The sequence below is a fragment of the Pseudorca crassidens genome, chromosome 3 (assembly GCF_039906515.1).
Source record: "Pseudorca crassidens isolate mPseCra1 chromosome 3, mPseCra1.hap1, whole genome shotgun sequence".
NCBI classification, from domain to species: domain Eukaryota; kingdom Metazoa; phylum Chordata; class Mammalia; order Artiodactyla; family Delphinidae; genus Pseudorca; species Pseudorca crassidens.
Window position 1 is genome coordinate 140,083,625 of NC_090298.1, and position 25,903 is coordinate 140,109,527.

Consider the following 25,903-nt stretch of genomic DNA (forward strand, 5'->3'; position numbering starts at 1 on the left):
GATAGGGGTGAAGCTGGGTGGAGATAAATTAAGGACGGAGTGGGGCTGGGCCGGATTGGAATGGAGTGGATTTGGGATTGGGACCGGGAGCTGGGAAGGAGAGGGATGAAGCTGGGCCTGGATAGGGATTGGAGAGGTGGGGACGGGGCTAGGTTTGTGGCTGGGGACACCACAGGTGAGAATTTGGGACACGGGAAGAATGGACCCGTGCAGATGGGTATACCCGCCCGGGCGCGGGGTGCAGGGACTGACGGCGAGGGGCGTGGGGGCGCCCCGGGGCAGGCCGGGAAGGGGGGGCGGGCCTCCCCCCGGCCGGGTCGGGGCGGCGCTAGGACCGAGCGCGCGGAGTGAGCGAGCCGGGCGGAGCCAGCGCCCCCCGCCCCCCGCCGGCCGGCTCCCCTCCCCCGGCCGCTGGCTCGCTCGGCTCGCAACGCTGCAGAGGCTCCGAGGCGGCGGCGGCGCGGCGACTCCCTCTTTCCCTCCCTCCTTCTCCGTCCGTCCGTGCGTCTGTCCGTTCGGCCTCGGTCCGGCCCGCAGCATGGCCGGCGTCAGCTTCAGCGGCCACCGCCTGGAGCTGCTGGCGGCGTACGAGGAGGTGATTCGGGAGGAGAGCGCGGCCGACTGGTGAGCCCCCGCCCCCGCCCCCCAGCCCCTTTGTCCCCGCGCTGCCGCGCCTTTGTTTCCACCCGGCCCAGTCGCCCCGCAGCCGGGAGGGAGGGGGAGACCCCGAAATGGTGCAGCGGCCCGGGAGGGCCAGGGAGGGGCTGCTTTTGTGCGCGCCGGGGGAGGGGCCGGGCCGGGCCAGGCGGGGCACCGGCGGGCCCCAAGCGCCCGGAGGCGGCCCCAGCCGCGCGGTGGGAACGGTGGCCGGACGCGGGCTGGAGAGACGCAGGGTCCAGATGTGTGGCCCGGGGCCTCCCGGCCTTGTGGAAGCCCATCGCCCGCCCCCTCCCCTTTGCCTCGGGCCGGGCGGACAGGTGTGCATGGGCGGCCAAGGGCACCTTTGCCACCTTTGAGCGGGCGAGGACGGGGCAGGGACCGAGCTAGCAGAGCCAGCGCAGCCTACCCGGCCGAACCCGGCCCCGGCCACAGCACAAAGGAAAGCTAGGGCGGGGGAGGAGCAGAGCGGGCTGGGGGCCGGGGCGCCCCGCCCACCGGGGGGCCTCTCGGAGTTGGGGTGTGATGGAAAGACGTTCATTGCCACAGGGCCACCGCCAAGTGACTCCTGTTCCCCTGAGGGGTCGAGGAGGAGGCAAGGATAAGTGCTCTCCTCGATGCCAAGGGGATTGCAGGGAGTAGGCAGCTGGGCTGGGACATGCCAAAGGAACTGAACTGCCTGCCTAGGGAGCCAGGTGGGGTCCCTGGGAGGAAGCCCCCAGGCGCACCACTCTGCAGGGAGTTCCCAGAGAAGGATGAGGGGGTGAGTGGATCCACTGAGCCCCTAGCCCGGTGGCCCAGGGGCAAGGGGCTCTCAGCTCCTCTGTGGGGGAGGAGCTGGGCTGCCCTCTCCTCCCTCCCCAGCTGTTGTCTCCCCCTAGGCTGTGGGAGGGGTTGGACCACCTGCTCTGGGACTGGAGTCCCCAGGATGGCAGGAAAGCCAGGGGGTTTCACACTGCCCCATTCAGGAATCATCATCCTCCCAAGATACTCTTCTCCTGGGGCAGATGCCCATTCTGTTCCCTAGGGCTCTTCTCCCCTTGGCAGGCAGGAAACACAAAGTGAAGGCAGGTCTGAGGGACCTCACTTGGGATGGCCTCACCCTCATGCTGGGAGGACACTGACCTGGGGGCTGGAGGAGGGGACAAGATGGCCAGGCATCCATGCCACAGTACTGCAGCACTGGCGGGCGGCCAGGCCTGGAGGGATGGACGCGGGAGACAAGCAAGCTCTCGTGTCCTGCGGGTCGGTCATAGGAGAGGCCAGCACAGGCTAAGCGGGCAAGCGGCCCATCCGTTGTCCCAGCCCTGCCCCATGGGGACTGAGATCATGGGAGGAGTTCAGGGCAAGTGGCCGGCTTGGCCTGGTGGAGGAGCTGGCCTTGGGATATGGGCCATGCCTGGAGAGAGGCACAGCCCACCTTGGAACCCTTGCCCTCCAGTCCGGGGGTGCTGCCTGCCACCACCCCGTTTACCCCTACCTTCCCAAAGGCAGAGCTCCCACAGCCACTGCTGGCCCACATCCTGCTCAGCAGAGGCCTGGGCTCCCACCACCCAGCAGCATCCATGTGGCCAAAGTGAGTTATTCATCACTGGCGTGCCTCACCCCTCCCCCACCCCAATCTGCGTTGTGTGTGGGACACACACAGATGTACACATGCACCGTCATACATACATACATTTGCTTACTCCCAAGGGCCCAGATAAACATTTGGTAGAAAGGATGTGAGGATCAACCTGCAGAAGGGGACATGAGGGCCCCCAGCACCTAGCACAGAACCAGGGGTACAGTGGAGTCTCAAGACTCAGGGGCAGACCCTGTACTCAGAGGCTGGAGGAGGGCGTCTTGGGTAAAATTGCTGTCTGGGCAAACGGGGCTTGGCACTTCCCTCCCTTACCTTGCCTCTGAGTGGGGAGTAGGGGTGGGGGAGTTCACTCCTAGGTGGCTCACTCTGAAATGGACCGCTGCCCTGATGCTGGCAGCAGGGGACCCAGGAAGTCAGACTGTGTAGTGAAAAGAACTAGTGTTGTCCTGGATGTGATCTGACTCGCTATACATAGCCACACCAAGTCTCTGCTCCTCTCTGGTCCTCTTGAAAAGAGGAAAAGGGGATTGGGCTCAACCATACCTGGGATACCCAAGGCCCTTCCAGTTCTGATATCCTGAGAGTGTGATTGTCCTGAAGAATCCACCTGCCCTGAGCCCCCCATCCTCAGCTGACCCCAGGATCTCCCTGGAGCTGCTACATTCAGCTCCCACCTCACCCCAGTCCACTTTCTCTGGCCGAGATGGTCCCACCTTCACGAAGCTTATAGTTCAGGACAGTGTCTGTCTCCAGGGGTTGGAGGTGGTGTAGATTCCTGCCCCCCTCCATCCTGATTCCTTGCAGTTTCACCAGCTCCCACCCACCCAAGGCTCAGGCCACCTCGAATGTGTTTGAGAAGCACTGGTGGTCTAGTGAGATCTGGGGCAGGCTCAGGTGCCTCTTCCTGTCCCTGCTGGAGTGTGGTAAGCGCTTTGGGGAGGTGCAGCGCAGGGCAGGGCTTCATGGGAGCTGGCATTGGGTCCCTGAGAGATTTCAGTCAGGGATGGGCATGGGTGGAGAAACAGGTCTGGCCTCCCTGTGAAGGGAACCACATATGCAGAGGCTCCAGGTTGGGAAATATCCAGAACTGTGCTGGGAATCAGGGAGCCATCCAATGTGACCCGAGTGTATGGTATGGATACGGAGGTCTGGCTAGAAAGGCAGGTGGGCGGAGCTCAGGCTTGAAGGCCTGCTGAAACCTTTGAACTTAGCTGTGGTTTCCACCAGGTAAGGGCCAGGGCTGCAGCAGGAAAGGTGGCTGCAGGTGGGTAGGCAAGGAGTAAAGAATGGAAGGGGCAGGTTCCTGGGAGGAGCCCGGGTCCCTCAGAGGGCCTAGGAGAGGCTGACCACCCCAGGGAGGTGTGATGGCCAGAGCAGTGTCTGGGAACCAGGGTCTTGGAGTTCTGCCTCAGTTTCTCATCTGTGGAATGGAGAAGGGAAGACCCTGCTTCTCTAAGGGCCTTTTGTTCCCAGTGGTGGGTTTAGGGCAGCCAGACAGGTGGTGGGACAGCTGTGTTGAGAAGCAGCTGCCAGGACTGTAGCCTGGGCAACAGTTGGACCAGGAGCTCCCGGCCCCACAGCCCACCTGTGTCCCTTTCAGGAGGGAGGGATCCCGAGAAACAGGGGGCTGGGGGCCCATTTGGCTCTGGCAGTGACTTGTGCTGACCTCATGGGGCTGGGCCTGGACCAGGCCCTCCCTGCTCCCTCCTTGCTCCGCCCTCCACCCTCCTCCCTCTCTCCCTTCCTCCCTCTTCTCTCCTCCCTCTTTCCTTCCCTCCCATTTCCCTTGCTCCTTCATTTTCTCTTCATCCCTTCACTTCCCTCCCTTCTCTTGTCTTCTCTGTCTGCCTCCTCTCCCTGCTCACTTTCTCTTCTGCATCTCCCTGATGCTCCTGCTTCCTCCCCTCCTAGCCCCTTACCTTGGCAGTAAGGAAAGGGGAGCTTGGGGGAGGGGCTGAGCCTCCTGCACCTCCGGTACATGACCTTTATTCCTGGCCCCAAGCCTGGCCTGTCCTCCAAGTGGGTCCTGGGGAGGAGCTATCTCTGTCTTCCCTTCTGTGAAATGGATGCTGTGCCACTGCTACCTGTGAAGAAAAAGCTAGGGAGGAGGAGGAAGGAGGAAGGCTGCTAGGTCAGCTTTCTGCCAAAGCTGAGAGGGAAGGCAAGGCCAGCAGTCCCAAGAGGCCAGAGCCTCAGCTAGGGCGGAGGAGGCCTAGGGCTGGAAGGCCAGGAGAGCACATTCACCCAGGGGCCAGAGTCCAGGCAGGAGTGACCATGGTGACCTCATCCCCATTTCAGAGAGACTGAGATTGAGACTGAGGGCGTGTCCCCTTGGGGTCCTTTGTGTTCAGGAGAATGCAGCTGGGGTGGGCCAGTCGCGTGCCAATTGCTGGGTTGCCATAGTTACCAGGGGATGCCCAGAGCTGAACAGCACCAGGTTCTCTCTCCCCATCCCCCTCGGTGTGGGGGGAGGGGCAGTGGGTACCGAGGCACGCGCCAGGTAGGTTCCTGGCAACGGCCAATGGGGATGAGGAGCGGTAGCCAGGGAACGGTAACCAAGGAACCGTCGCCTTGGAATCTCCATCTCACACCGCTGGCTGAGTTGCAGGCTGCTAGGGCCAGGGCTCCGAGGACGCAACACACTGGCTCACTGGAAGCAAGCGACTGGGCAGCGATTTCTTCCCCACTGCCTGCTCCCCACCTGATCCAGGCCTCCCTCCATCAGATCCCAGACTGTCCCCCACTGGGTTCCAGCCTGAAATGGTGCTTAGCCATTGTTGTCATGGTGACAAGGCTTAAGTGCTGGGCTGGAACCCCCCTCCTGTCCTGCCCCCTCTGTATCCCTCCTATCCCCGAGAGCCGTCTCCACCCAAAATTGGCTGCCTGGGCCCTGCCAGTTCTCCCAGCCACCCCTCCCTCTCCCCAGGGCTCTGTACACATATGAGGATGGCTCAGATGACCTCAAGCTTGCAGCGTCAGGAGGTAAGAATTCCAGCCATTCCTTTGCCTTCCTCTCCGCTCGCCCCTCCTGTTGTTTTCTTCCCCACCCGCCTGGCTCCAGGCCACCTCGCTGCCTTCATCCAGCAGACCCACACTTGTCTGGCCAAGTGTCCTTCCTGTGGTTATCCCTAAGATCCCCAGGGTGGGGAGGGAGGGAGACTTGTTTCCTGTTTGATTATGAGAAGACTGAGCCTCAGAGAGGGAGAGTGACTTGCCCGAAGTCACACAGCTAGACGGGAATGGGCCTGGCAGGGATGGCCCAGATCACCCCACTTTCTTGAGAGCCCTAAAAGGTTTTATTTTACCTCAGTGGGTGCCAGCCCCGCGTGAGACTTGATGTGTGAAGAACACTTCCTCAGTTCTTCCCCAAGGTCCTGGGGGATTCAGAGGCAAAGCTCACACCTGCCTGCTGCCTCTTTCACACCAACACAGAACTCTGGGACTTCCAGATCTCTGGCGGTGCCTGCAGAGCCCACAAGAAGAGTCTTTGCTTTGGGTTCCAGGCCCTTTGTGGGGGAGGGATTCAGGAGATGGCGCCTGACACCCTCCTGATTCCCCCAGATGGGGGCTTGCAGGAGCTCTCTGGCCACTTTGAGAACCAGAAGGTGATGTATGGCTTCTGCAGCGTCAAGGACTCCCAGGCTGCTCTGCCGAAATACGTGCTCATCAACTGGGTATGCAGCTATGGGCTGGGGAAGGGAGCCAAAGGCCCAAGAACGGTTATCCTCCATCCCACTCCACTCACTGACACTGCTGGAGAGAACCCCACTAGTCCCGGGAAGAGAGCCCTGGGCCTCAGCCTGCCGCCAACTCTTGTCCTTTCCCGACACCCCCTTTCGCTGGGTACTTTGCAGGTTGGCGAAGATGTGCCTGATGCCCGCAAATGTGCTTGTGCCAGCCACGTGGCTAAGGTGGCCGAGTTCTTCCAGGTGCGAGCAGGGTCAGGGCTTATGGGGGCGGTGATGGGAGGGAGCCCTGCCGCCTGAACACGCCTTCTTCCTGCTGCAGGGCGTCGATGTGATCGTGAACGCCAGCAGTGTGGAAGACATAGATGCGGGCGCCATCGGGCAGCGGCTCTCCAACGGGCTGGCACGGCTTTCCAGCCCCGTGCTGCACCGACTGCGGCTGCGTGAGGATGAGAACGCCGAGCCGGTGGTCAGTGTGCGCCCCGGGCAGGCTGGCCCTGCCCAGGGCTCCGCCGTCCGGTTCCTCTCAGTCCTCACCCTTTGCGTGTGGGGGCTCCTGAGCACTCGGCCTGTGGGCTGCGCTCACGCCAGGCCGCTTGACTCTGCAGGGCACCACCTATCAGAAGACCGACGCAGCTGTGGAGATGAAGCGGATTAACCGCGAGCAGTTCTGGGAGCAGGCCAAGGTGTGGACCCTGACCCCGGCCTGCAGGCTGAGCTGCCACTCCCTGTCCTAACCCCATGGGGTAGCTCTGCCTTCTCTCCCTAAGGGCCTCGCTTGCACAGCATGGGCCATCCTACGTGCTTCCCCTACTGAAAGAGCGAGCCCCTGAGTTCTCAGAACCCTGGGTTGGGGATGGGCTGGAGGGCTGGGGCGGGCCCCAGGCTCAGGGCCTGCACTGCCTTGGCACGGGGTGCTGCAGAAGGAGGAAGAGCTGAGGAAGGAGGAGGAGCGGAAGAAGGCTCTGGATGAGAGACTCCGGTTTGAGCAAGAGCGGATGGAGCAGGAGCGGCAGGAGCAGGAGGAGCGGGAGCGGCGCTACCGGGAGCGGGAGCAGCAGATCGAGGAGCACAGGTGCGCCCCGCCCCGCCCCCGGGGTGCTGGGCCGTGGGCCCCACGTGGGCCCATCCTGAAGGCTTGCCTGCACCTCTCATTCCAGGAGGAAACAACAGACTTTAGAAGCAGAGGAGGCCAAGAGGCGGTTGAAGGAGCAGTCTATCTTTGTAAGTTCTTAGTCGGGGTTCCTGTCTCCTGCCCAGGGAAGCGAGGATGGTCCTCGTGTTCCTGCGCCTCTTGCGTGGGGAGTAAGTGTCTTGGGGACAGTGCTGGGCATTCTGGGTACCGCTGCATGGGCATGGGGTAGCATGCAGTGTCAGGCCTGGTACCCGATCATGTGAGGCTCTGTTCCCTGGCTGTGGAAAGAGACCTCCTTGGAGAAGCTAATACTCTAGACCGAAAGAGAAAATCTACCTTGACCCAGACCCTCACTGACCAGGCTCCTCCTGCCCCCGCCCAGCAGGGCCTGAGGGGCTCGAGGTGGATTAGACATGCTTCCTGCACTTATATGGGGCTCGAGGCCTGGTCCCCACGGCAAGAATACTGCAGAGCCATTGAATGGATCTGGGCTGGAGTTCTGAGCATCTACATACAAGTGTGTGTAGTGTCTCTTTGAGAACAGGTACTTGTTCCAGGGGTGCTGGCTGAACCTCCAAACACTGGGATGGCCCGTAGGGTCATCATGATTGACCCCTTCAAAATCACAGTGGAGTCAAATCTTCATGCTTTGAATTGAATTTTATACTTGAGAAATAGTTAAGATCATTCAAAGCTGAGCATGGTAGAGTTTAGGACAGGAGGTGGGCAGTAGTCATCTGGACTGGGACTGTGTTGGGTAGCCGTTGGGCCATGGGGACTCAGACAGACTCCAAGGTCACACCCACAGGAGGCTGGGAGGGAGCTGGCAGGACAGCCCTGCCGGCACTGGCATTAATGGCTGTCATAGGTCATTCCACTCACGTTAGCCCCTGGGGGTGGAGAGGACGTGTGGTTAGTAAGCTGCAGCCTCATTCATTCAGCAAACCCTTGCCACCTGCCATGTGCCAGTGTGAGAAACATGGTGGAGAACAAGATGAACAAGGCTTTTTTACAATTAATTGATTAATTAGTTTATTTTTAATTGTGGCAAAGTGTACATAACATAAAACGTACCATCTTTACCATTTTTCAGTGTACAGTTCCGTGGTGTTAAGTGTATTTATATTGTACAGCCATCACCACTGTTTATCTCCGGAATTTTCTTCATCTTCCCATACTGAATCTCTGTACCCATTAAACACTAACTCCCCACTGCCCCCTCCCCCAGCCCCTGGCAACTGCTTTCTGCTTTCTGTGTTTAAGAATGTGACTACTCAAAGTACCTTGTATGAATGGAATCACGCCGTTATTTTACCTTTTGTGACTGGCTTATTTCATTTAGCATAACATCTTCAAGGTTTATCCATGTGTCAGAATGTCTTTTCTTTTGAAAGCTGTTAATATTCCACTGTATATGTATACCAGATTTTGTTCATCCATTCAGAGCAATTTCTTTTCGAAAAAGCTTATTTTTATGGAAAATTTCACATACGTACACAAAAGTAGAAAGAATAGTATAGTGAACCCACTGAACTGATTGCTCATCTTCACCAATTACCAGTGTTTCAGGCAAAGGCTTACAGTGTCACATCATTATTTTATAGTCTCATCTGGCCCTTCAAGTGTGGCTCATGTGACAGTGACAGTAGGTGTTTTAGCAGGTCACTGTGGTTACCCTGCAACTTCAGGTCCTCTGAGGGAATTCCCACATGAGAAACTTTGGAATTTAGAAGTGCTTTATATTGGCTTAAGGAGCTATTCTGCTTTCTCTCTTCTGATAAGAATTGCATTCCTTATGTGAGTTCCCTTTTTGCCTGGGATGCCGGGGAGCTTCCATTTATCTGAAGATGCTCAGGCATAGCAATGCTATTGACCTTTATGGTTAGTGCATTGATGTCTCTTTCCAACCCCAAGCTCTAATTTGTTTCAGTGTTTTTTTCACAGTGTTATGTAGTTAAGGTTTTTGTGGTAAGCTGCCTCTGGTCCTTTTTTTGAACAAGGCAGAGGAACCTAGCAAGGTTATACTAGGCAGGGGCAGCGTAACAGCAAAGGCTGGTAGGATGTACATTTTGGGGGGAAGGCAAGGAGCCTTCCCCAATGACTGGAGCCCGCTGGGAAATTTGGGAGGAGAGAGCAAGGTCAGAGGAGGAGTTTAGACTTCATTCTGGAAGACACAAAGTGGCAGTTGGGGTGACAACCCTCTTGAGGCTTTTGGTGTGATGAGTTCAACTGAGGAAACAGGTATGAACTGAACCTTGGGCTGGCCACTCACACACATAAGTGAGTTCTTATCCTGTGTTACACACAGAGGGTGGGGAGATGATCCAGAAACAGGAAATTATGACGCAGTGTAATCTGTGGTGTATGCCTGGAACACCTCATGGGGACCCAGGGAAGGAAATGACCTGAATGGGCCAGGGACCCCTTCCCAAGGAGGCAGTGCCCAAGCTGAGGCCGGAAGCAGGAAGAGCTGGACCTGGGGTGGGGGTCGGGTACTTGGGGAGAGAGATTCGTCTCCCATGCCAAGGCACGGAGGTGGGAAGTTGTATGCATGTTCCAGGAACTGCAACTACATCATGCTGAGGACTTTATGCCTACATCTCACAGGGTGTGGGCGAGTCAGGGTGGGAGGGGAGCGTTGTGAGAGGTGATGGACTAGATCAGGCAGGGAGAAGGGAACATGGGCCAAGCAAAGGGGCCCCACCTACCTTTATTCCTGTGGTTGCAATCTCAAAACAGCGAGTGAAGTGGGCATGTGAAGGGCAGTAGGGAGTGGTGGGGACTGTGGTGAACTGGACAACACACACCCTGTGGGCTGCTACAGTGCAGCTCTAGTCGATGGCTGCTTTGGGACACGCTGGCCTGTGTTGCCAGGGCTTCTGGCATTTCAAGAGAAACTGGAGACCCTGATCTCAGTAAGAAAACCTGATTTTTAAGTGATGGCGACTAATTAACATTTTGAAAAGATCCTTTCAGGTCTGTAGAGAAGAAATGGGGGGAAAGAGAACAAGGAGGCAGGGGACTAATGAAGAAACCTCAGTCGTGATACCAAGATCCACGCAGCAGTGATGGAGTGTGGTTGGCTAGGTGCTGGGGTAGGAGGTTCGAGAAAAGTTAGCTGCAAATCAGGGAGTGCTCCTGGGTGTCCTGGGGTGCCCAGGGGCCTGTCTGGACTGGAGATGAGGTGGCTGAGGACCTTGCAGATAGAAGGTGCTGTGTGACTGGGTCGTGAAAGTGGTTCCAGATAGTGGAGGAAACATAGGGGCTGTAAGAAAGCCAAGAGCTCTTGTGGGAGTGGGGTGCTCAGAACACGTTCCCTTTTGGTTTCCAGGGTGACCAGCGGGATGAGGAGGAAGAGACCCAGATGAAGAAGTCAGAATCGGAGGTAGAGGTGAGAGCCAGGGGGACCAGACATCTGAGTTTGGTAGGGCTGCCTCAGTCGGGCCCCGCCTGGCCTGACCCTTTCCATGTGCCCCCAGGAGGCAGCAGCCATTATTGCCCAGCGACCTGATAACCCACGGGAGTTCTTTAAGCAGCAGGAAAGAGTTGCATCGGCCTCCGCAGGCAGCTGTGATGTGCCCTCACCCTTCAACCACCGACCAGGTAGTCCCAGCTCCCACCCCCACCCAATCCCCACTCCTCAGGTTTTGGCCTTGAGCCTCTTTGGGACCTTTCTTGGAAGGGAAACCTTGCCCAAGGACCCCTTGGAGAAGGCAAGGCCAGTCATTGAGTGTGCTTCCACCCGCCACCTCCAGGTGGCAGGGCTGAGAAGGGCTCGGGCAGGGTCAGTGTTGGGCCTGGGCTGAGCAATGGGCTGTGCTCGAGCCATCTGGGCATTTCACACAAGGGCTAAGGCATCCCCCTGGCTTCAAGGAGTAGCCCTGCTGGGGTTGAACTAGGTCTTATCTGAAGGCCTGTGGGTGCATGGGGAGTGGGCTCTTTCCCTGGTCCTGAGTTTGAGCAGCCTGGAGCCTGTACCCAGGGTTCCCTGTTTGGATTCTCCCTGTGCAGCTTCCACCTCTCCTTGAAGCCCCCTTCCGCTCCCTGTCTGCTGGTCTGTTTGCCCCTTCTGTGTGCTTGGCTCTGGGCTAGGGTTCCAGGGGTGGGGCAGGCTGATCCGAGGGGTGGGGCAGGCTGTTCCGAGGCGTGGGCTGCCCTGAGGCTGGTTGCACTGTGGCGTATCAGGCTCTTTGCTGTGTGTGGCTGGTGTGGTGGAGTCATCTGTTGGCTTGAGGCTCTGGCCCAGCCTGGCTGAATGTGCGCCCTGGCTGAAGGCAGCTTGGACATCCAGGGCCAGCTTGGGGGTGGATGAGGCCTCGGGGTGGGGGTGGGGGAGACTGACCCTCTCTTGTCCTCTGTCTCTCTCTCTGTCTGTCTCTCTTGGCAGGTCGTCCGTACTGCCCTTTCATAAAGGCATCGGACAGTGGGCCTTCCTCCTCCTCCTCTTCCTCCTCCTCCCCTCCACGGACTCCCTTTCCCTATATCACCTGTCACCGCACCCCAAACCTCTCTTCCTCCCTCCCATGTAGGTAGCAGACCCCAGGCCTCCGTGGGGGGGGTAAGGAGGGCCCCCCGCTTCCCAGCAGCCCCCCTGCCCTCACTCCCCCAGCCTGACTGCTGACCTCTGGTGTTTGTCCCCAGAGCAGGTACCGCCTGCCTCTTTCCCCTGGCCCTGAAGGGACACTGGCCCTTAGGGGCCTGGCTTATAGGGTCTGGAGCTGTGGTCTGGCCCCTGGGGGGCCTGGGGAGCTCCCAGCCCCGACCCAGACTCTAGAGAGGAGGGGCTGGTCAGGCCCCAAGGTGGACAATCCTGGTTCCACCTGGCTCCCTGGCCCTTACTGACCAGCCTAGGGGTTTTTGTTCCACAGGCAGCCACCTGGACAGCCACCGGAGGATGGTGCCTACCCCCATCCCTGCCCGGAGCCCATCTGACTCCAGCATGGCCTCTACCCCTGTCACTGAGCAGATCGAGCGGGCCCTGGATGAGGTCACGTCCTCGCAGCCTCCACCACTGCCACCACCACCCCCAGCAGCCCAAGGTGTGTGAACGACCCTAGCCCCTGGGCTGGGAACGCCAAATGGCCATGGTAACAACCCCCCAGGGATCTGGGCCAGACTGTACTGCCCTGGAAGTGGCTGGGGCAGCGAGGAGCCCTGGTCAGACCTGCCCTCTCTGAACCTCAGTGTCTCCCTGGAGTGGGGATTGCGCCTTCCTCCCAGGGCTGCTGAGAGGTTGAAAGACACTAGGTAAAGGGGCAGTGGGGACCAGTGGGTGCTAGAAGGCACTCTGCATGGAAGTCTTAGTGGAGGCCTTCTTTCCTGGACTCCTCAGTGGGTGGGCAGTGTACTGTAGGGTGCCTGCCCAGGGCCTGCATCCTTTCCTGGGAGCTGATCACATGTCTCCTCCATCTGTGCTTTGACAGAGACCCAGGAACCCAGCCCCGGCCTGGATAGTGAAGAGAACAGCAAGGAAGCCAGAGCAGCAGACCCTCAGGCCTGGGCCAGCCCCCTGGAGGAGTCCCCTCAGGCACCAGAGCCTCCCCAGGGCCAAGGCAGCCCCACAGAGGACTTGATGTTCATGGCGTCTACAGAGCAGGCAGTCCTGGCTGCCTCTCTAGAGCCTGCCATGGCTGGAGCCTCTGCAGCTGACACCCCAGCAGCTGATGCCATTGAAACCGACGCTGCCGCTGCTGACACCAGTGTTGCCAACACCGTCACCCCTGCCACTGCCAGCCTCATTGACCTATGGCCTGGCAATGGGGAAGGGGCCTCCGTACCCCAGGCTGAGCCTAGGGCCCCCACACCACCCTCAGGTGCCGAAGTCACTCTGGCAGAAGTGCCCCTGCTGGACGAGGTGGCTCAGGAGCCACTGCCGCCGGCTGGTGAAGGCAGTGCCAACCTTCTCAATTTTGATGAGCTGCCTGAGCCACCAGCCACCTTCTGTGACCCAGGGGAGGAAGTAGAAGGGGAGCCCCTGGCTGCCCCCCAGGCTCCAACTCTGCCCTCAGCTCTAGAGGAGCTGGATCAGGAGCCGGAGCCGGAGCTGGAGCCAGAGCCCCAGCTGCTGACCAATGGCGAGACCACCCAGAAGGAGGGGACCCAGGTGGGGCTGGGGCTGCCTAATGGGAGGGGAAGTGGTCAGGGCTGGAGCAGGGGGCTGACCCTGCCTTCCTTAGGCTTGCAGCAGTACCCTGCCCCCTTTCTCTGTGACCCACATTGTTCGGGGGTGGGGGGGAAGCTGTATTTCATTCCCCCTCCCTGGGCCAGCTCTGCTTTTATTCCCAAGGCGGGCATCTGTGTTTGCCTGGCAACCGCTGATAGAATCGCTGGTTGCAGGGGAAACGTGCTCAGGCCTGGTAGGTCAGCCCTAGTCCTGCTGGGTGGGACCCAGTGACATGGACCTTTTCTCCTACAGGCCAGTGAGGGGTATTTCAGCCAATCACAGGAGGAGGAGTTTGCCCAATCGGAAGAGCTGTGTGCAAAGGCTCCACCTCCTATGTTCTACAACAAGCCTCCAGGTAGTACTGGGATGGGTGATGGAGAAGAATTTGGGTGGCGGTGCTGTGTTCAAGTGTGGACAGGCAGCGCCCCCCTCCCCCCCCCACACAGCTGGCACAGCTCCCCAGGGTTGGGAGGGACACAGGCATGGATCTGCTGGGCCATCTCCTTAACTCCCCTCCCTTCCCTACACCATAGAAATCGACATCACCTGCTGGGATGCAGACCCGGTACCAGAAGAGGAGGAGGGCTTCGAGGGTGGCGACTAGCGGTGATGCTTGCCCTCAGGCTGCCCTCGCCAAGGCCGCCCACCTGCGCTGGCCTCTGGCCAGACGGCCCGCAGTGCCTGCACTTGCAGCAGCTCCGCCTGGCACCCACTCTGGATTCCGGCCCTGGCCGGGGACTTGGCCGCTTCTCTACCCACAGGGCCCTACTTTTACAGCTTTTCTCTCTTTTTTAAAGTTGATAGGAGACTTGTACAGTTGACTGGTTTTCCTCCCGTTGGTAGTTGAGATGCTGTTGCAAATTCCACCCCCTTCCCACCCGGTCCAGATTGTAGCTCTTAGTCCTCCCTGCTCACTCAGCTGGCCGGGGTGGAGGCCTCACCCTGCTTGGGGCCTGGCGTGGGGGGAAGTTCTGGTGGGAAAATGTTCCCCCCACCTCTTTTCCTAGTTTTCTGTTTCTTGGAAAAATATCACTTTGTATTCTCTGTCCAGGGCTTCAGATATTTTGCACGAATTTTAAAACATGGCAATAAATGGCTCGTGGGCTCTGGTTCCCTGGGACCCGCCCCCCTCCCCCCTTCTCTTGACCCCTCCCAACCTGGTCCGAAGGAAGTAGCAGGCCCAGCTGGGGCCTCTCAGCTTCCTGGCCCTTTCCTGCCCCCTCCTGCTGGGCAGGTCCCAGGCTGGAGGCCCTAGGCGTGATTCAGGTCAGGGCTATGGGTGGCCCCTTTCCATCTCCTCCCTCTTTGCTTGGGTTCCTTTTTCACGTTCAGTAACTGTTTTTTGGAAAGCACAAACTTCTGTAACAGGTCGTGCTCATGTCTGTTAATAAAGAAATCCAGATCCCTTCGGGCCTGCTGCTCCGGGCCTCCAGGGGCTGATCTGGGGTGGACTGCCTGCCACGACCCCATTCCCAACTCTTCCCACTTCCAAGGCAGCAGGGGGCGCCCTCGCCAAGACCTCAAGGGCAAGGAAGGTGGGGTATGAGGCTCCCTGGGGAACCGGCCAGTGGTTTGAAGCAGGCAGACCTCAGGTTTAGTTCTACACCCTCAGGCCGGTTTGTAGCTGAAAGGCGCAACAAGTTTCGGTCCCGATAAGGCCGGGCACACCTGGCCGCCAGAACCTTGGGTGCAAGCAGTGGGTGCCCCCTCCGCTTGTACCAAACCAGATCACACATCTTTATTATCCTCAAAATGTAACAAACGGGGTAAGAAATCCCTCCCTCCCGCCCCGCCCCCCACCCCCACCTCCGCAGTCCAAGGGAAGCGTTTAAAAAGCCCCGCAATCAGGCCAGGAGTCCGCGGGTGGGGCCCGGGACGCCGGGCGCCCTCTATACGGCTGTAGTCCTCCCGAACAAGGGGATGGAGACCGGCAGGCGCCAAGCTCCGTGCTCCAGTGGCTCTCGGCTGCTGAGCTCTGAGTCGGTCCAGCTGGGGAAGACCCGACGGCTGCGGTCCGCCTGCAGGCAGAGCGCAGGGCAGGGCGGCGCGGGCCGCGGGGCACTGGGCAGGTGCAGCGCCGACGTGTAGCCCCGGTCCAGGAAGAGCGGCTTGTAGCTGGGCGGTGGCTGCTCCTGTTTCTCCGCGCTGTCGCGGCGGCTCAGAAAGGGCGTGACAATCTTCCGATACAGGCCGCGCGTGTCCGTGAGCACCTCGCTGTAGGGCGGCGGCGGCTCGGCCATCAGCACCGCCTCTTCGTAGCACGGTGGCTTGGACGTGTCCGATTCCGCTGCGAAGTGGGAAGCGGTCCGAGGACGTGAGGCTCTCCGTCCTCAGCCTCCCGCAGAGGCCTTGGCCAGCCGCCAACCCCAGACCCAGCCCGCTCCCTCCTCCTAGCTTCTCAAGGAGGCTGTCCTGTGGAAGCCCCGCGGGTAAGCAGCGAGCCCGCCCCCTGACGAGGCCTCGCCCACCCTAGTGACCCAGGCTGCCCTCTGGCGGAGGTCGGTACTTACCTTGGCGCGGGTAGCTCCACGGCCGCGGCGGTACTGATAGGTGCTGCGGCGGTGGGTGCGGAAGCGCGTGGTGGTGTGCGTGCGGGTGCGCGTGCGGCTGCCCGGGCCCGTGGTGCAGCATCGGGTGCACGTGCACGTGCTGGTGGGCGTGCGCCGGCGCCTCGAGACGGCCGCGGTGAGGTGGTGGCGGGGGCGCCAGGCCGGGGGGGCTCCCGGCCTGGCTGCCCTCGAGCTCAAGGGGCTCCAGCTCAAGCGCGCGCAGATTCTGCTCACGCAGCCGCTCCTCCTGGCGCCGTTTGAGGCGGCGGCGCAGGAAGCTGCAGAAGCAGCAGAGTAGGACGATGAGACCCCAGATGAGCCAGAAACCGGCAAAGCACGTGAGGAACGTGTAGGTGCCCTGGGACATAACCATGGCGGCGGCGCGGGCGGCGGGTCCTCGGCTGTTTCACTGGACAATGGGCTCCTCGACGTGGCCCCGGGCCCGCGCCAAGCTCCCAGATGCCTCCAGCGTCACTCGGGGACCCGCGGCCGGGGGCTGCCCGCAGCTGGGTTCAAGTCGTGCGCGCGCACGCAGGGGGCAGCAGCAGCGGCGCCCGCTCCTTCCCATGGCGCCGACAGGCACGCTGGCGGGCCTCACCCGGGGCCGCGCGGGACCTGTGGGACAGACACAGGGCGCGGTGAAGGCGTGCTGTAGCCCCGGACGACTTCCCTGCCCGCGCCGGTGCCCTGCGCAATCCCGGGGAAGCCTTCTCTACGGAACCTCCGCACTCCGCGGGGGCCCGGTGACGTCACCTGGATGACGTCACGCTCAGAGGTTTCCCCCGTAGGGCTTTCCCGTATCTGAGACCCGGCCGCCGCCGCCTCCCAGCCGAGGTGACTCCAGGCAGGCCAGCAGGGGGCGCGCGAGTGCCAGGTTCGACCTCAGTGCGAACGGAGTTCGCCATCCGCATCCCCGGGGTGCAGGGTACCCCAGCTCCGAAAGGGCTCGAGAGGCCCATAGGCAGACTCCCAGGGCGCCGAAGGGGAGCCATGGCGCAGTTGTTTTGCGGCGGAGAAAAGGTGGTCCACCTCCTAGGCCCCACAAGCAGCCCGCCGGTGCCCAGCTTCAGCCCTATGCATACACACCTGGCAGCCCCATGCATACACACCTGGCAGCCCCGGGCGCCCTAGGCCTTGTATCCGCTCCCAACCCTGGATGTCCAAAGCGTGCAACATTCCGGACCGCACCGCGGCTTCCTGCTTGTCTCAGCTCTTGTAGGGAGCGATCGGGCGGGTGGTTCCCGCGGCTACTGCGTGCTACCAGCCTTTGTCTGAGCCCAACACGCCGCCGAGCGTGGGCCGTTCCCTCTTTTCCTTTACTCTAGGCGCCTCCGCTCGCTGAATCCCAGCTCCGTCTCCGCTTCCTCAGCCTCCTACCCATGCGCAGCCCCACTTGGCCCTGCCCTTCTAGCTCCAGGCCGCCATGTCTCTTCCCCCAATTCCTTTCCCTCTCTGCAGAGGGTAGGAAAATTAGCTCAAGTAATCGGTACCACCTGGTTCCACATCACTCCAGATGGGCACCTCTAGTTCCATTTCCTCTCCACAGCCAGGGTTGAGAGGGGAACCTTGCATCCTAAGAGGTATGTAGGAGGGAGCCCTAACTGAGGAGGGACAGGCGACTGTTCACCACCCCCTCAGAACAGGAATGACCCCTTCCTGACTGCCTTATACCCAGGGGCTTTCCCATACAACCCTTTGGGGTAACAAATTATTCCTGTTTTACAGATTTTACACAATTAGCTGTGTGGATGGCAGTTGACGGTTCCATAATTTGAACCCAAGCCTGGCCACAAAACCCTAGCCTGGGGTGGGAAAGTGCTGCTGCTTGAGCTACTTTGTGGGTCTCTTCCAGGAGCCCCATGGACCCCCCATCCTCAGCATGCCCAACCAAGGCACACATGCATTCAGCTCTGGGGGCCACAGTGAGCCTGAGCCCCAAGCTGGGGACCCCACATTAAGTTGACTTAGACTGGTCTGAGAGCAAGCTGGGGGGAAGCCAGGCCACACAGGCCACCCCACACTTCTCCCCCAGATGGCTCCTTTCTGACTCCGTGACTGCTTTGTGCCATGTGCCATTGGTGCCCGTGCCAGTCCCTTTCTCCTGGGCCTGTGTTCCAGAACACACAATGGCAGGAACAATAGCTCCACCCGCCCCCTCGACAACCCCACCATGAGGCTGCCATGGTGACGCAGCCCAGATAAAAACACGATGCTGCCAGTCACTGGGAGTTAATTAAATCTGTTATTCTCCTTTTCCTGAGCCCACAGGAATTTTCAGGAGTGCTCTGAGGAAGCTGGCCCTAACTAGGGGGCTCCTTGGCCTGCAAAGTAGGAACAGCTCTGGGTCAGGAAAGCACTTCTGGGGCTGGAGGTGATGGAGTTTAGCTGAATTAGAAATAAAAATACCTGCCAAGGATTGTCTACTGTGTGAAGCCTCATTCTAGGCCCCTTCCATGCAGAGTAATCTAATGCAATCTTCAACACCACCTTCTCACTGGGGGTCATGCCCATTTGATGGATGAGACAGTCTTAGAGAAGGAAGTGACTTGCCCTGGGTCACACAGCTAATAAAGGGAAGAGCTAGGATTTAGCCTGAGTGTGAATCCAAAGTCTGTGTTGAAACACTTTCCCCTAAGTGATGAGTGAGATGTAAATAAATGCACGTGAGCACTCAGTACAGGAGATTTGGCAGTCGTGGGGACACTGGCCAGGCTGGCCAGCCTGTAGCCAAAACGCGCCTTCCTATCCTTCCCACCAAAACTTGGTGCTTCTGGCAACCAGTCCTCAGCCCAACAGTGGGAAAGGCTACAGGGTGAAGGAGAGATGGAATGGCAGCTCTAGGGTTAACAAGGAACAAAGGACAGGGACTGTGCCCTGAGGGGTCCAGCTCAGCTCGCTGGGCATTAGGAGGATTGGGACAGGCCACACCCAAGACCCACTGGGTGCCACTGTCGCCTCTCAGCCTGTCTCATCTATCAAATGGGCATGACCCCCAGTGAGAAGGCAGTGTTGAAGATCACATAAGATTCTGTGTGGAAGGGGCCCAGAACAAGGCCTGACACACAGTAGACAAGCCTTGGTGGGTATTTTTATTTCTAATTTAGCTAAACTCCAGCTGAGAGGCAGGAACTATTGCTGAATTTTACAGACTTGGCCTCTGTGGGTCTGAGAGAGGAAGTCTGCTTAAGGTCTCACAGCTGAGCTGGCCCTCTGACCCCCACACAGGGCTGGTCCATAGGAGTTGCTCAGTAATATCTCATCTAATCCACAGTAGTTGCCCAATATATAAATGTCAAGGAATTAATTCAGGCTTTTCCAAGTGCTCTTCCTGACCAAGCCAAGCTTCTCAAAGCCTTTCCAAAGGGCTGTTCCTTTATCCCTTCACACCTGTGCATGCTCCTGTCCGGGTCTGGGGCGCCCTTCAAACTCAGACCCTGCCTCTTGCTCACAGCCACTCACCTTCCCCATCCCCTTCAGACGCATGCCTGGTCCCTAGTAAATACCAACTCCAACTGTGTGCTGGGAGCGGAGCCTTTGGCCAGACTCATCCTTAAGTCTGCCGTTTTATGATTTGTTTTCTGTTTGTTTCCTTATTCTCTTTTCTTACCTTTTTGCGGGTTATTTGGACGTTTTTCAGGATTCCATCTTGGTTTATTTGTGGAGTTTGTGAGTATATCACTTTGTAGGGTTTTCTTAGGCCACACACTCACTGGGAGCACAGCAGGGGATGGGAGTGAGAGCTGGAGGGTGACATGTTGTCTCAGTTTCCTCGTCAGTGGCCGTGGAGAAGAGTGAGCTAATCCATACAAAGGGCTTGGAGATGCCCAACAAACATGAGCACTGCTGTCCACAGTTTCAGAGCTGGGGGTGCAGAGGTGTGTGCCCCCGGGCTGGATGCCACAGAGAGTTCTCAGTCACCCTATAAACTAGGTGAGCATTCTGCCCATTTGACAGATGAGAACACTTGGCTCAGAGAGATTAAATGACCCCCAAGGTCACACAGATCTCTTACTCTAGGGCCTGGTGCACTGCTGTGGGCACCTCCCACATTACTCCTCTGTATGGAGAACCCCGGCCCCCTAACCTTAGACCCCAAAGATCTGCTGCTGGCTCTTTTATCTCAGCAAAGGGCCCACCGTTTTCACCATCTGCCAAATCCTGTTGTTTTTAACCCTCAGTATAGTGTGTCTTCATCTGTCCACTTCCTTTTGTCCCCCCACCGCAGCTGGCTGGGTCAGGTCACTGTCATCTCTCACCTGGGTCCCCATTACCGTGCTTGCCACCACTCTCTCTACTTCCACGCTGTGCTTCTGCCTGGCCTGCCACTCTCCACACTGTCCATTTCCCCCTGGCCTGCTCCTGAACCCAGCTGCTACACAGCCTCGCTGCTCTCGCCCCAGCGCGTGCTCCTCAGCCTCACCTGTTACCTCCCTGGACGTGTCAGCCTCCAGCTACCTCACCCTGCAGGGCTGGATGAGAAGTCCAACGATATCAATCACAGTGTTCTGTAGTGGCCTGTGTCCAACACGAGGGCTGCATCTGCCTTGATCATCTGGCATACGGTAGCTCAAAAACCACTTGTTGAAGGAGTAACTGGAGGTGTCCAGTTACCTGTTTGGTCTTTTAGCTGTCTGACAAGGAATACCTCAAGAGCTAGGTCTGCATCTAGTTCATTCCTGAGAAATGTTGGCCATTCACCAAAATGTCACTGAGAAAGCAGCTCTCAGCCCTCACAGGGAGGTTTGTAAGCAAGCTGAGGATGCATACGTCTATGTGAATAAAAGGAAAAGTCTACGTGGAGATGTGTACCAGGGGCTCTGGAGTGGAAAGAAGGAATCCCAGGCAACAGGGGCTCTGGGTCACAAGGGGAAGCCGTGGATGTGACACCAGAGTTGCTGGTCAAGTGAAGGAATAGGCATTCAGGCCGGGGGACAGAGGAGAGAAGGAGGAGAGTATGGTGTGTGGAATGAGGGTGGGGTAGGAAAGGTGACCGCTCACCTGTCCTGCGTGCCCTGCACGTGCCAAGCCCCCTGCTAACCTCTCTAGATTCATTACCTCAGCGAGGAGGGAGCTGCTGCCATCCCCACTCTACAGGCAGGGAGCTGGGGCCAGTACAGGCCCACATAGCCTGTGGGCTTATGAAATCCAGGGGACTGTAAAGCCCACTGTCCTGGCAGGAAGGCCATTTTAGGGAGGCATTGGTGACATTTTTACACTCCTCCCACACCAAGACAAATGAACTGAAACCAGAGAGAGATGATGGCAACTGTCCCAGCTGCCACAGTCGGCCAGGCGCGGAGCTGGCCAGAACCTCATTTCCAGCGAGGCCAAGGTACTGGCTTGACACCCTCACCTGCAGGCAGCATCTCTGTGATCCAACCTCAGCACAATGCCAGGAACCCAGGGCTTGCGAAACTGCAAACAGGACAACAGAGATTGGGGCCCTAGTGGGTTGGTGTCTACTGTACTCAGATCTGCCCCTCCAAGGGAGTTGGCCACACCTCGGGGGTTGTGGGGGGGGGGAGCGGAGGTGATTGTACCCTCTTTTGAGGGGCAGCCTGGTGAACACGCAGAGCACTGAGCAGGGAGCCCTGGGTTCAAATCCTGCTTATACCCTGCCCAGGCTGTGTAATCCCATCCCAGCTATTCCCACGCCTGAGCTGAAGTTTCTTCACCTGTATGACAGAGACGATGAGACCTGCCTGGCAGTGCCAAGGTAGGAGCAGAACTGATGGGGGATGTGAAAATACACCAGCATATACAGCTGCACTTGACAAACCAAGTGCCAGCACCTTGCAGCCTCAAGAGGCTCAACTGTGGAAACTGGCCCATGGAACTACATCTACACAAGCCTGGAGATGGTCTAGCAAAAATTGCCATCACTTTCCCTTGGACTAGAGATCTCAGCCTTGTGACTCTCAGCCTTGACACAGTTCATGGACATGTTTTGTTGGCCCATAATCATTTTTTAAAAATATGATTAGTTGCCAAGATTTAAAAACCAGGAGATTTTACATACATTTCTGGGTCAACTTGAAAACTGGACAACCTTGTCATACCAAGTCCACATTCTCAGATGGTGACACAGACTGCAGCTGATTAGTGCCCTAGTCCACCTGGGCCTTGGAGGCATTTGGGTTTCTAACCCCTGAGCTAGACTGAGCACCCACAGGGGCCAGCAGTGCATGGGCCCATCATTGCTAAATTCCTTCTGCTACAGCCAGGGCTGCAAGCTGACCAGGCCACAGAGCCCACAAACCAAGGAATAGGGCCTTGGGGGTTTCCCAGGGGACTGAGGTAGCCCTCACTGCTCAGCTTCCCTCAGAGAGAGAAAATGGAAGGAGGGAGGAAAGGAGGCAACCCAGCCATAGCACGGTCCTACAGAGCATCTGGGGGCAAGAATCTGGCTGATTTTGCTGGAAGAAGGAAAGGTGTGCCAAGGCCTAAAAGACATAGGGAATTTCCTCACTGGAGGAATGCAGAAGAAGGTTAAGAATGCTCCTCTAGAAGGCTCTACAGTTCTTTTCTGCCTGGCTCACAAGAGATAGTATGTAGCAATACCATAGCAAAGAGGCGCCATGCCAGCAGAGAAACCTGCACTGGAAACCTAGCTCCACCACTTATTAGTTGTGCAACCTTGGGCAAGTCATTTTACCTCCCTGAGCCTTGGAGTCATCATCTCTAAAATGGGGATAATAAACTTACCTTGCACAATGTTGTAAGGACTAGGAGATCATGGATGCAGAGTGCTCAGCACAGGTCTCACACAGCAGGAACAGAATGAAAGGAGCCTGTGAGTAATTCCAAAGGCACTCCTGCCTGTGGGAGACTCAGGCCTGACTTAGGATACCACCCATCTAACGGCATCTATGTCAAGGCCTCACATGCCCAGGTAATGGTCACCTCTGGTACCCAGGAGACCTCCCTGGATGGGAAAGGAAACCCAAGGGTGGTTGTGGTCACTGGGATGTTGGGTCCAAGGCCTGCGGTTGGGGCTGGCATCTGCTGAGTCAGGCCCGGGAGAGATGGCAGGAGGGCCATTTCTCTCCCCCAGCAAGCTATCCACTGAGGGGAGGTTGGGAGGGGAGCCAGAGATCATTTCCTCTGACTCAGCGGCCATTCTCCTCTCAGAGGAGCTCCCCTGGAAGATAGGACATCTCCATGTGGCGCTGGCCTGCCTGCCGGCCAACCTGCATGCCACCCAGCACAGTCTGGGCTTTGTGCTCAGACAAGAAAGGGACACTTGTGATCCAGACAGGGGGTCGGGTGCTTCTATTTGGCCTGGGATTCAGCTTCCCTGGGTCAGCAGTGTCCTTTCCTCTGCTACTGCCCACGCTCCTTCCACCCCTTCCCGGAGAATGGTGGCTTGAGAAGAGGAGCAGAGACCCACCGCGGGCCCAAGCCACGGTTTGGCACATGCTCTGGCCGTGAGGAGGAGGGATGCGAGCGTCTTTCATCTCCCCTGGTAGGGACCATCACCTTTGGGGCACTCAACTCGGGTCAGGCCATTTCGCTGGCGGGGGGTGGTGGTGGTGGGGTTTGGGTTTGGGATGACGGGCACAGACCCCGGACCCATGCCTCCTCCTCCCGTGGCTGGCCCAGGGGCTGGCCTGCCCCCACGTTTGCTGCCACCCCAGGAGCCCTGCTGCGACGACTGCAGCCACGTGGGAGCCAGCTCCTGCCCACGGGGCCGCTCGCCCCCCACCCCCACCCTCGACGGCTGTGGAGGCAGGAACACCCAGACGGGCCAGAGGGTCGAAGTTCCCCCCACCGCGAGAGGGAGAGTCCCCCGGGGCTTCGGCCCCTCGTGGGGGCGGGGATAGGGGGTCGCCGCCCTGCAGCCGCGTTGCCGGGGAGCGCAACCCGGTTGCTGTGGCAACCGTTTCCAAGCGAACCGGCGGCGGCTTGCGCCCTGCTCCCGCTTCTTGGCTCACTGGCGCCTTCCCTCTCTCTCCCTGCCTCCCTCCCTTCCTCCGGTGTGGGCTGGGGGAGGGGCCGGCCGGGGCGGGGGTCCGGGGCGGCGACCCGGGGCCAGGGCGCGGAGCCGCCCGCGGGGAGGGGCTTAGCCCCGGAATCATCTTCCGCCCGCGCTCCGGACCCGACCGGCCCGCCACCGCGGTACTCACGGGCCCAGGCATCCTCCTCGAGCTCGTCCTCCTGGCTCGGGGCGAGCGGCACGGGCCCCGCGGACAGAGCCCGCGACCCGGGGGAGGCGGCGGCGGCCCCAGGGAACGGACTGTGGCAGCGAAGGCGGCTCCGAGAGCTGGGCTGGAGCCGCGGGGCGCGCGCACGGGCGCGTACACGGCGCGTACCGAGCCCGGCGTGCGCGCGCGCGGCCGCCGGCAGAGGGCCCCCACCCCCAGTCAGTCGCCGCCGAGGATGCTGTCCCGGGAGCGAAAGGCTGAGGACCCGGCACCCACCTGCCGCACCGAGACTCGGCAGGCAGGGCGCCGGGTTCACCCTGCACAGGGAATGCCCACGCCACGCCGCACAGCTCCTGGAAACAGGCTGTCCGGACCCGGCAGACGCTAGCAGACCCGGTGCACACCGTCGTCGGCTGAGCACACAGGATGCTCAGCCAAGGAGCTGAGATGGAGAACGAACCTACCTACCTACCTACCTCCACCCGGAGAACGCACACATGTCCAGGCCCTGGCCACATCCTGACGGGCACCGCACACACGCAGTGGGCAGGGGCTGGAGCAGGCAGGCACCCCAATGTGGCTCCAACTCACAAATACATAGCCCACTCCCAACTCACGGCCCTTCCCACTGTGTTCCCAGCACACACTATCACATGTCTAGTAAGAAGTAGCACAGGGAAAACCTAGTGCTGGATCCATAGCCCTGGCTTTCATGGACCCTGCTCATCCCCAGGGAACAGAGGTGAGCTCTAGTGAGGGCCCCGCTACCTAGGCTGAGTCTGAACCTGACTGTCCATCAGCCTCTTAACTGGGTTCTTTGTTTCCAGTCCAAATTCTCCACCATGCTTAGGGTGGTCTTCTAAAACATCCTCCACCATCATGTTGGCTGGGGCATTTTGAGTTCCAAGTGACAGAACCTCAAAACAAATAGGCTTGAGCTCAAAGGCATTTGGCACATGTAACTGCGAAGTCCAGGGGTAGATTTTAGCTGTGATCACAATTGTGTTCCAGCAATGGAATGAGGCATTTATCTGTTCTCTCCACTCGGTTCTCTTCTGTTTGCATTATTTTCAAGCAAATTTGCCGCCAAATGGTGGCGAGGATGACCCCATAGCTCTAGGCACAAGTCACCCATCCCTGGAGGAACTGAGAACCCCAATTCTTCCCCAACAGTTCTAGCAACCCCCTAGGTTCTTTTTGGATTCATTTTGGCCAAGTGCCCATAGGTGATCCAATCGAGGTATGGGGGAAAGGATATGTGTTCAGCCACCCAGTATGTTACCTTTTCTTTGAGCACCCTGATTTCATTGGGGGACTCATTTCACCCCATTAGTTGCCCCCGATGTACAGTGGGCAGGTTCCCAGCCTGGTCATTTGGATTCCTTGGATCTGGAGCTCAGTGGTGCAGAGACATAAACATGGCTGTAGCATATTGCTTCTGGAGGTTGTGCCTTGATGAGCTGCCTCAGTTCTGATTCTTCCCCACTCAGCTCCTCCATATCTTTTTTTTTTAATTAATTAACTTTTGGCTGCATTGGGTCATCGTTGCTGCGCGCGGGCTTTTCTCTAGTTGAGGCGAGCGTGGGCTACTCTTTATTGTGGTGCATGAACTTCTCATTGTGGTGGCTTCTCTTGCTGCGGAGCATGGGCTCTAGGCTCACGGGCTTCAGTAATTGTGGCACGCGGGCTCAGTAGTTGTAGCTTGCGGGCTCTAGAGCACAGGCTCAGTTGCTCTGCGGCATGTGGGATGTTCCCAGACCAGGCCTCGAATCCGTGTTTCCTGCATTGGTAGGCGGATTCTTAACCACTGCACCACCAGGGAAGCCCCTCCATATCCCTTTAACACTTTCTAAGTTAGCTATAGGACAGCTCTGTCACTTGCAACCAAAGATTCCTAACAGCCCAACCTGGGTCACATGCTCTGGGTGTATGTGTATGCAGGGGGTGCAAGCCCAGTCTCATATAAACCAAAAGGACTGAGGGG

General features: G+C 58.7%; 2 protein-coding genes across 7 annotated transcripts; one reads left to right on the forward strand and one right to left on the reverse strand.

The window, feature by feature from the left end:
- The first annotated feature begins 393 nt into the window (after positions 1–393).
- DBN1 (drebrin 1) lies at positions 394–14,632 on the forward strand. 3 transcript variants are annotated; one of them, XM_067732685.1, is made up of 15 exons: positions 394–624; positions 5,169–5,224; positions 5,804–5,916; positions 6,097–6,171; positions 6,251–6,397; positions 6,537–6,614; positions 6,852–7,003; positions 7,089–7,152; positions 10,395–10,454; positions 10,543–10,666; positions 11,451–11,588; positions 11,932–12,102; positions 12,487–13,166; positions 13,479–13,581; positions 13,760–14,632. In XM_067732685.1, exons 1-15 carry the CDS (start codon positions 539–541, stop codon positions 13,828–13,830), a joined length of 2,118 nt encoding a protein of 705 aa, XP_067588786.1. In that variant the 5' UTR covers positions 394–538; the 3' UTR covers positions 13,831–14,632. The 3 variants fall into 3 exon arrangements, with proteins under 3 accessions (XP_067588786.1, XP_067588787.1, XP_067588788.1); XM_067732687.1 differs by lacking the exon at positions 394–624 and adding an exon at positions 2,211–2,233; XM_067732686.1 differs by lacking the exon at positions 11,451–11,588 and having other exon boundaries at positions 396–624.
- A 399-nt stretch (positions 14,633–15,031) lies between these two features.
- On the reverse strand, positions 15,032–24,068 carry PRR7 (proline rich 7, synaptic). 4 transcript variants are annotated; one of them, XM_067732702.1, is made up of 4 exons: positions 23,902–24,068; positions 21,129–21,190; positions 15,737–16,390; positions 15,032–15,513 (listed from the first exon to the last, which is right to left on the reverse strand). In XM_067732702.1, the coding sequence occupies exons 3-4, from the start codon at positions 16,146–16,148 to the stop codon at positions 15,116–15,118; spliced, it is 810 nt and encodes a 269-aa protein (XP_067588803.1). In that variant the 5' UTR covers positions 16,149–16,390; positions 21,129–21,190; positions 23,902–24,068; the 3' UTR covers positions 15,032–15,115. The 4 variants fall into 4 exon arrangements, with proteins under 4 accessions (XP_067588803.1, XP_067588801.1, XP_067588804.1 ...); XM_067732700.1 differs by lacking the exon at positions 21,129–21,190; XM_067732703.1 differs by lacking the exons at positions 21,129–21,190; positions 23,902–24,068 and adding an exon at positions 19,383–21,122.
- Between the last annotated feature and the right edge of the window lie 1,835 nt (positions 24,069–25,903).

Excerpts from the sequence above, each read along its gene's own strand:
- DBN1 (XM_067732685.1), top strand. The coding sequence starts at position 539 with ATGGCCGGCGTCAGCTTCAGCGGCCACCGCCTGGAGCTGCTGGCGGCG. Across the intron at positions 7,153-10,394 it reads TGAAGGAGCAGTCTATCTTT|GGTGACCAGCGGGATGAGGA; the intron begins GTAAGTTCTTAG and ends TTTGGTTTCCAG. Across the intron at positions 12,103-12,486 it reads ACCACCCCCAGCAGCCCAAG|AGACCCAGGAACCCAGCCCC; the intron begins GTGTGTGAACGA and ends GTGCTTTGACAG.
- PRR7 (XM_067732700.1), bottom strand. The coding sequence starts at position 16,148 with ATGGTTATGTCCCAGGGCACCTACACGTTCCTCACGTGCTTTGCCGGT. Across the intron at positions 15,514-15,736 it reads GTGGAGCTACCCGCGCCAAG|CGGAATCGGACACGTCCAAG; the intron begins GTAAGTACCGAC and ends CCCACTTCGCAG.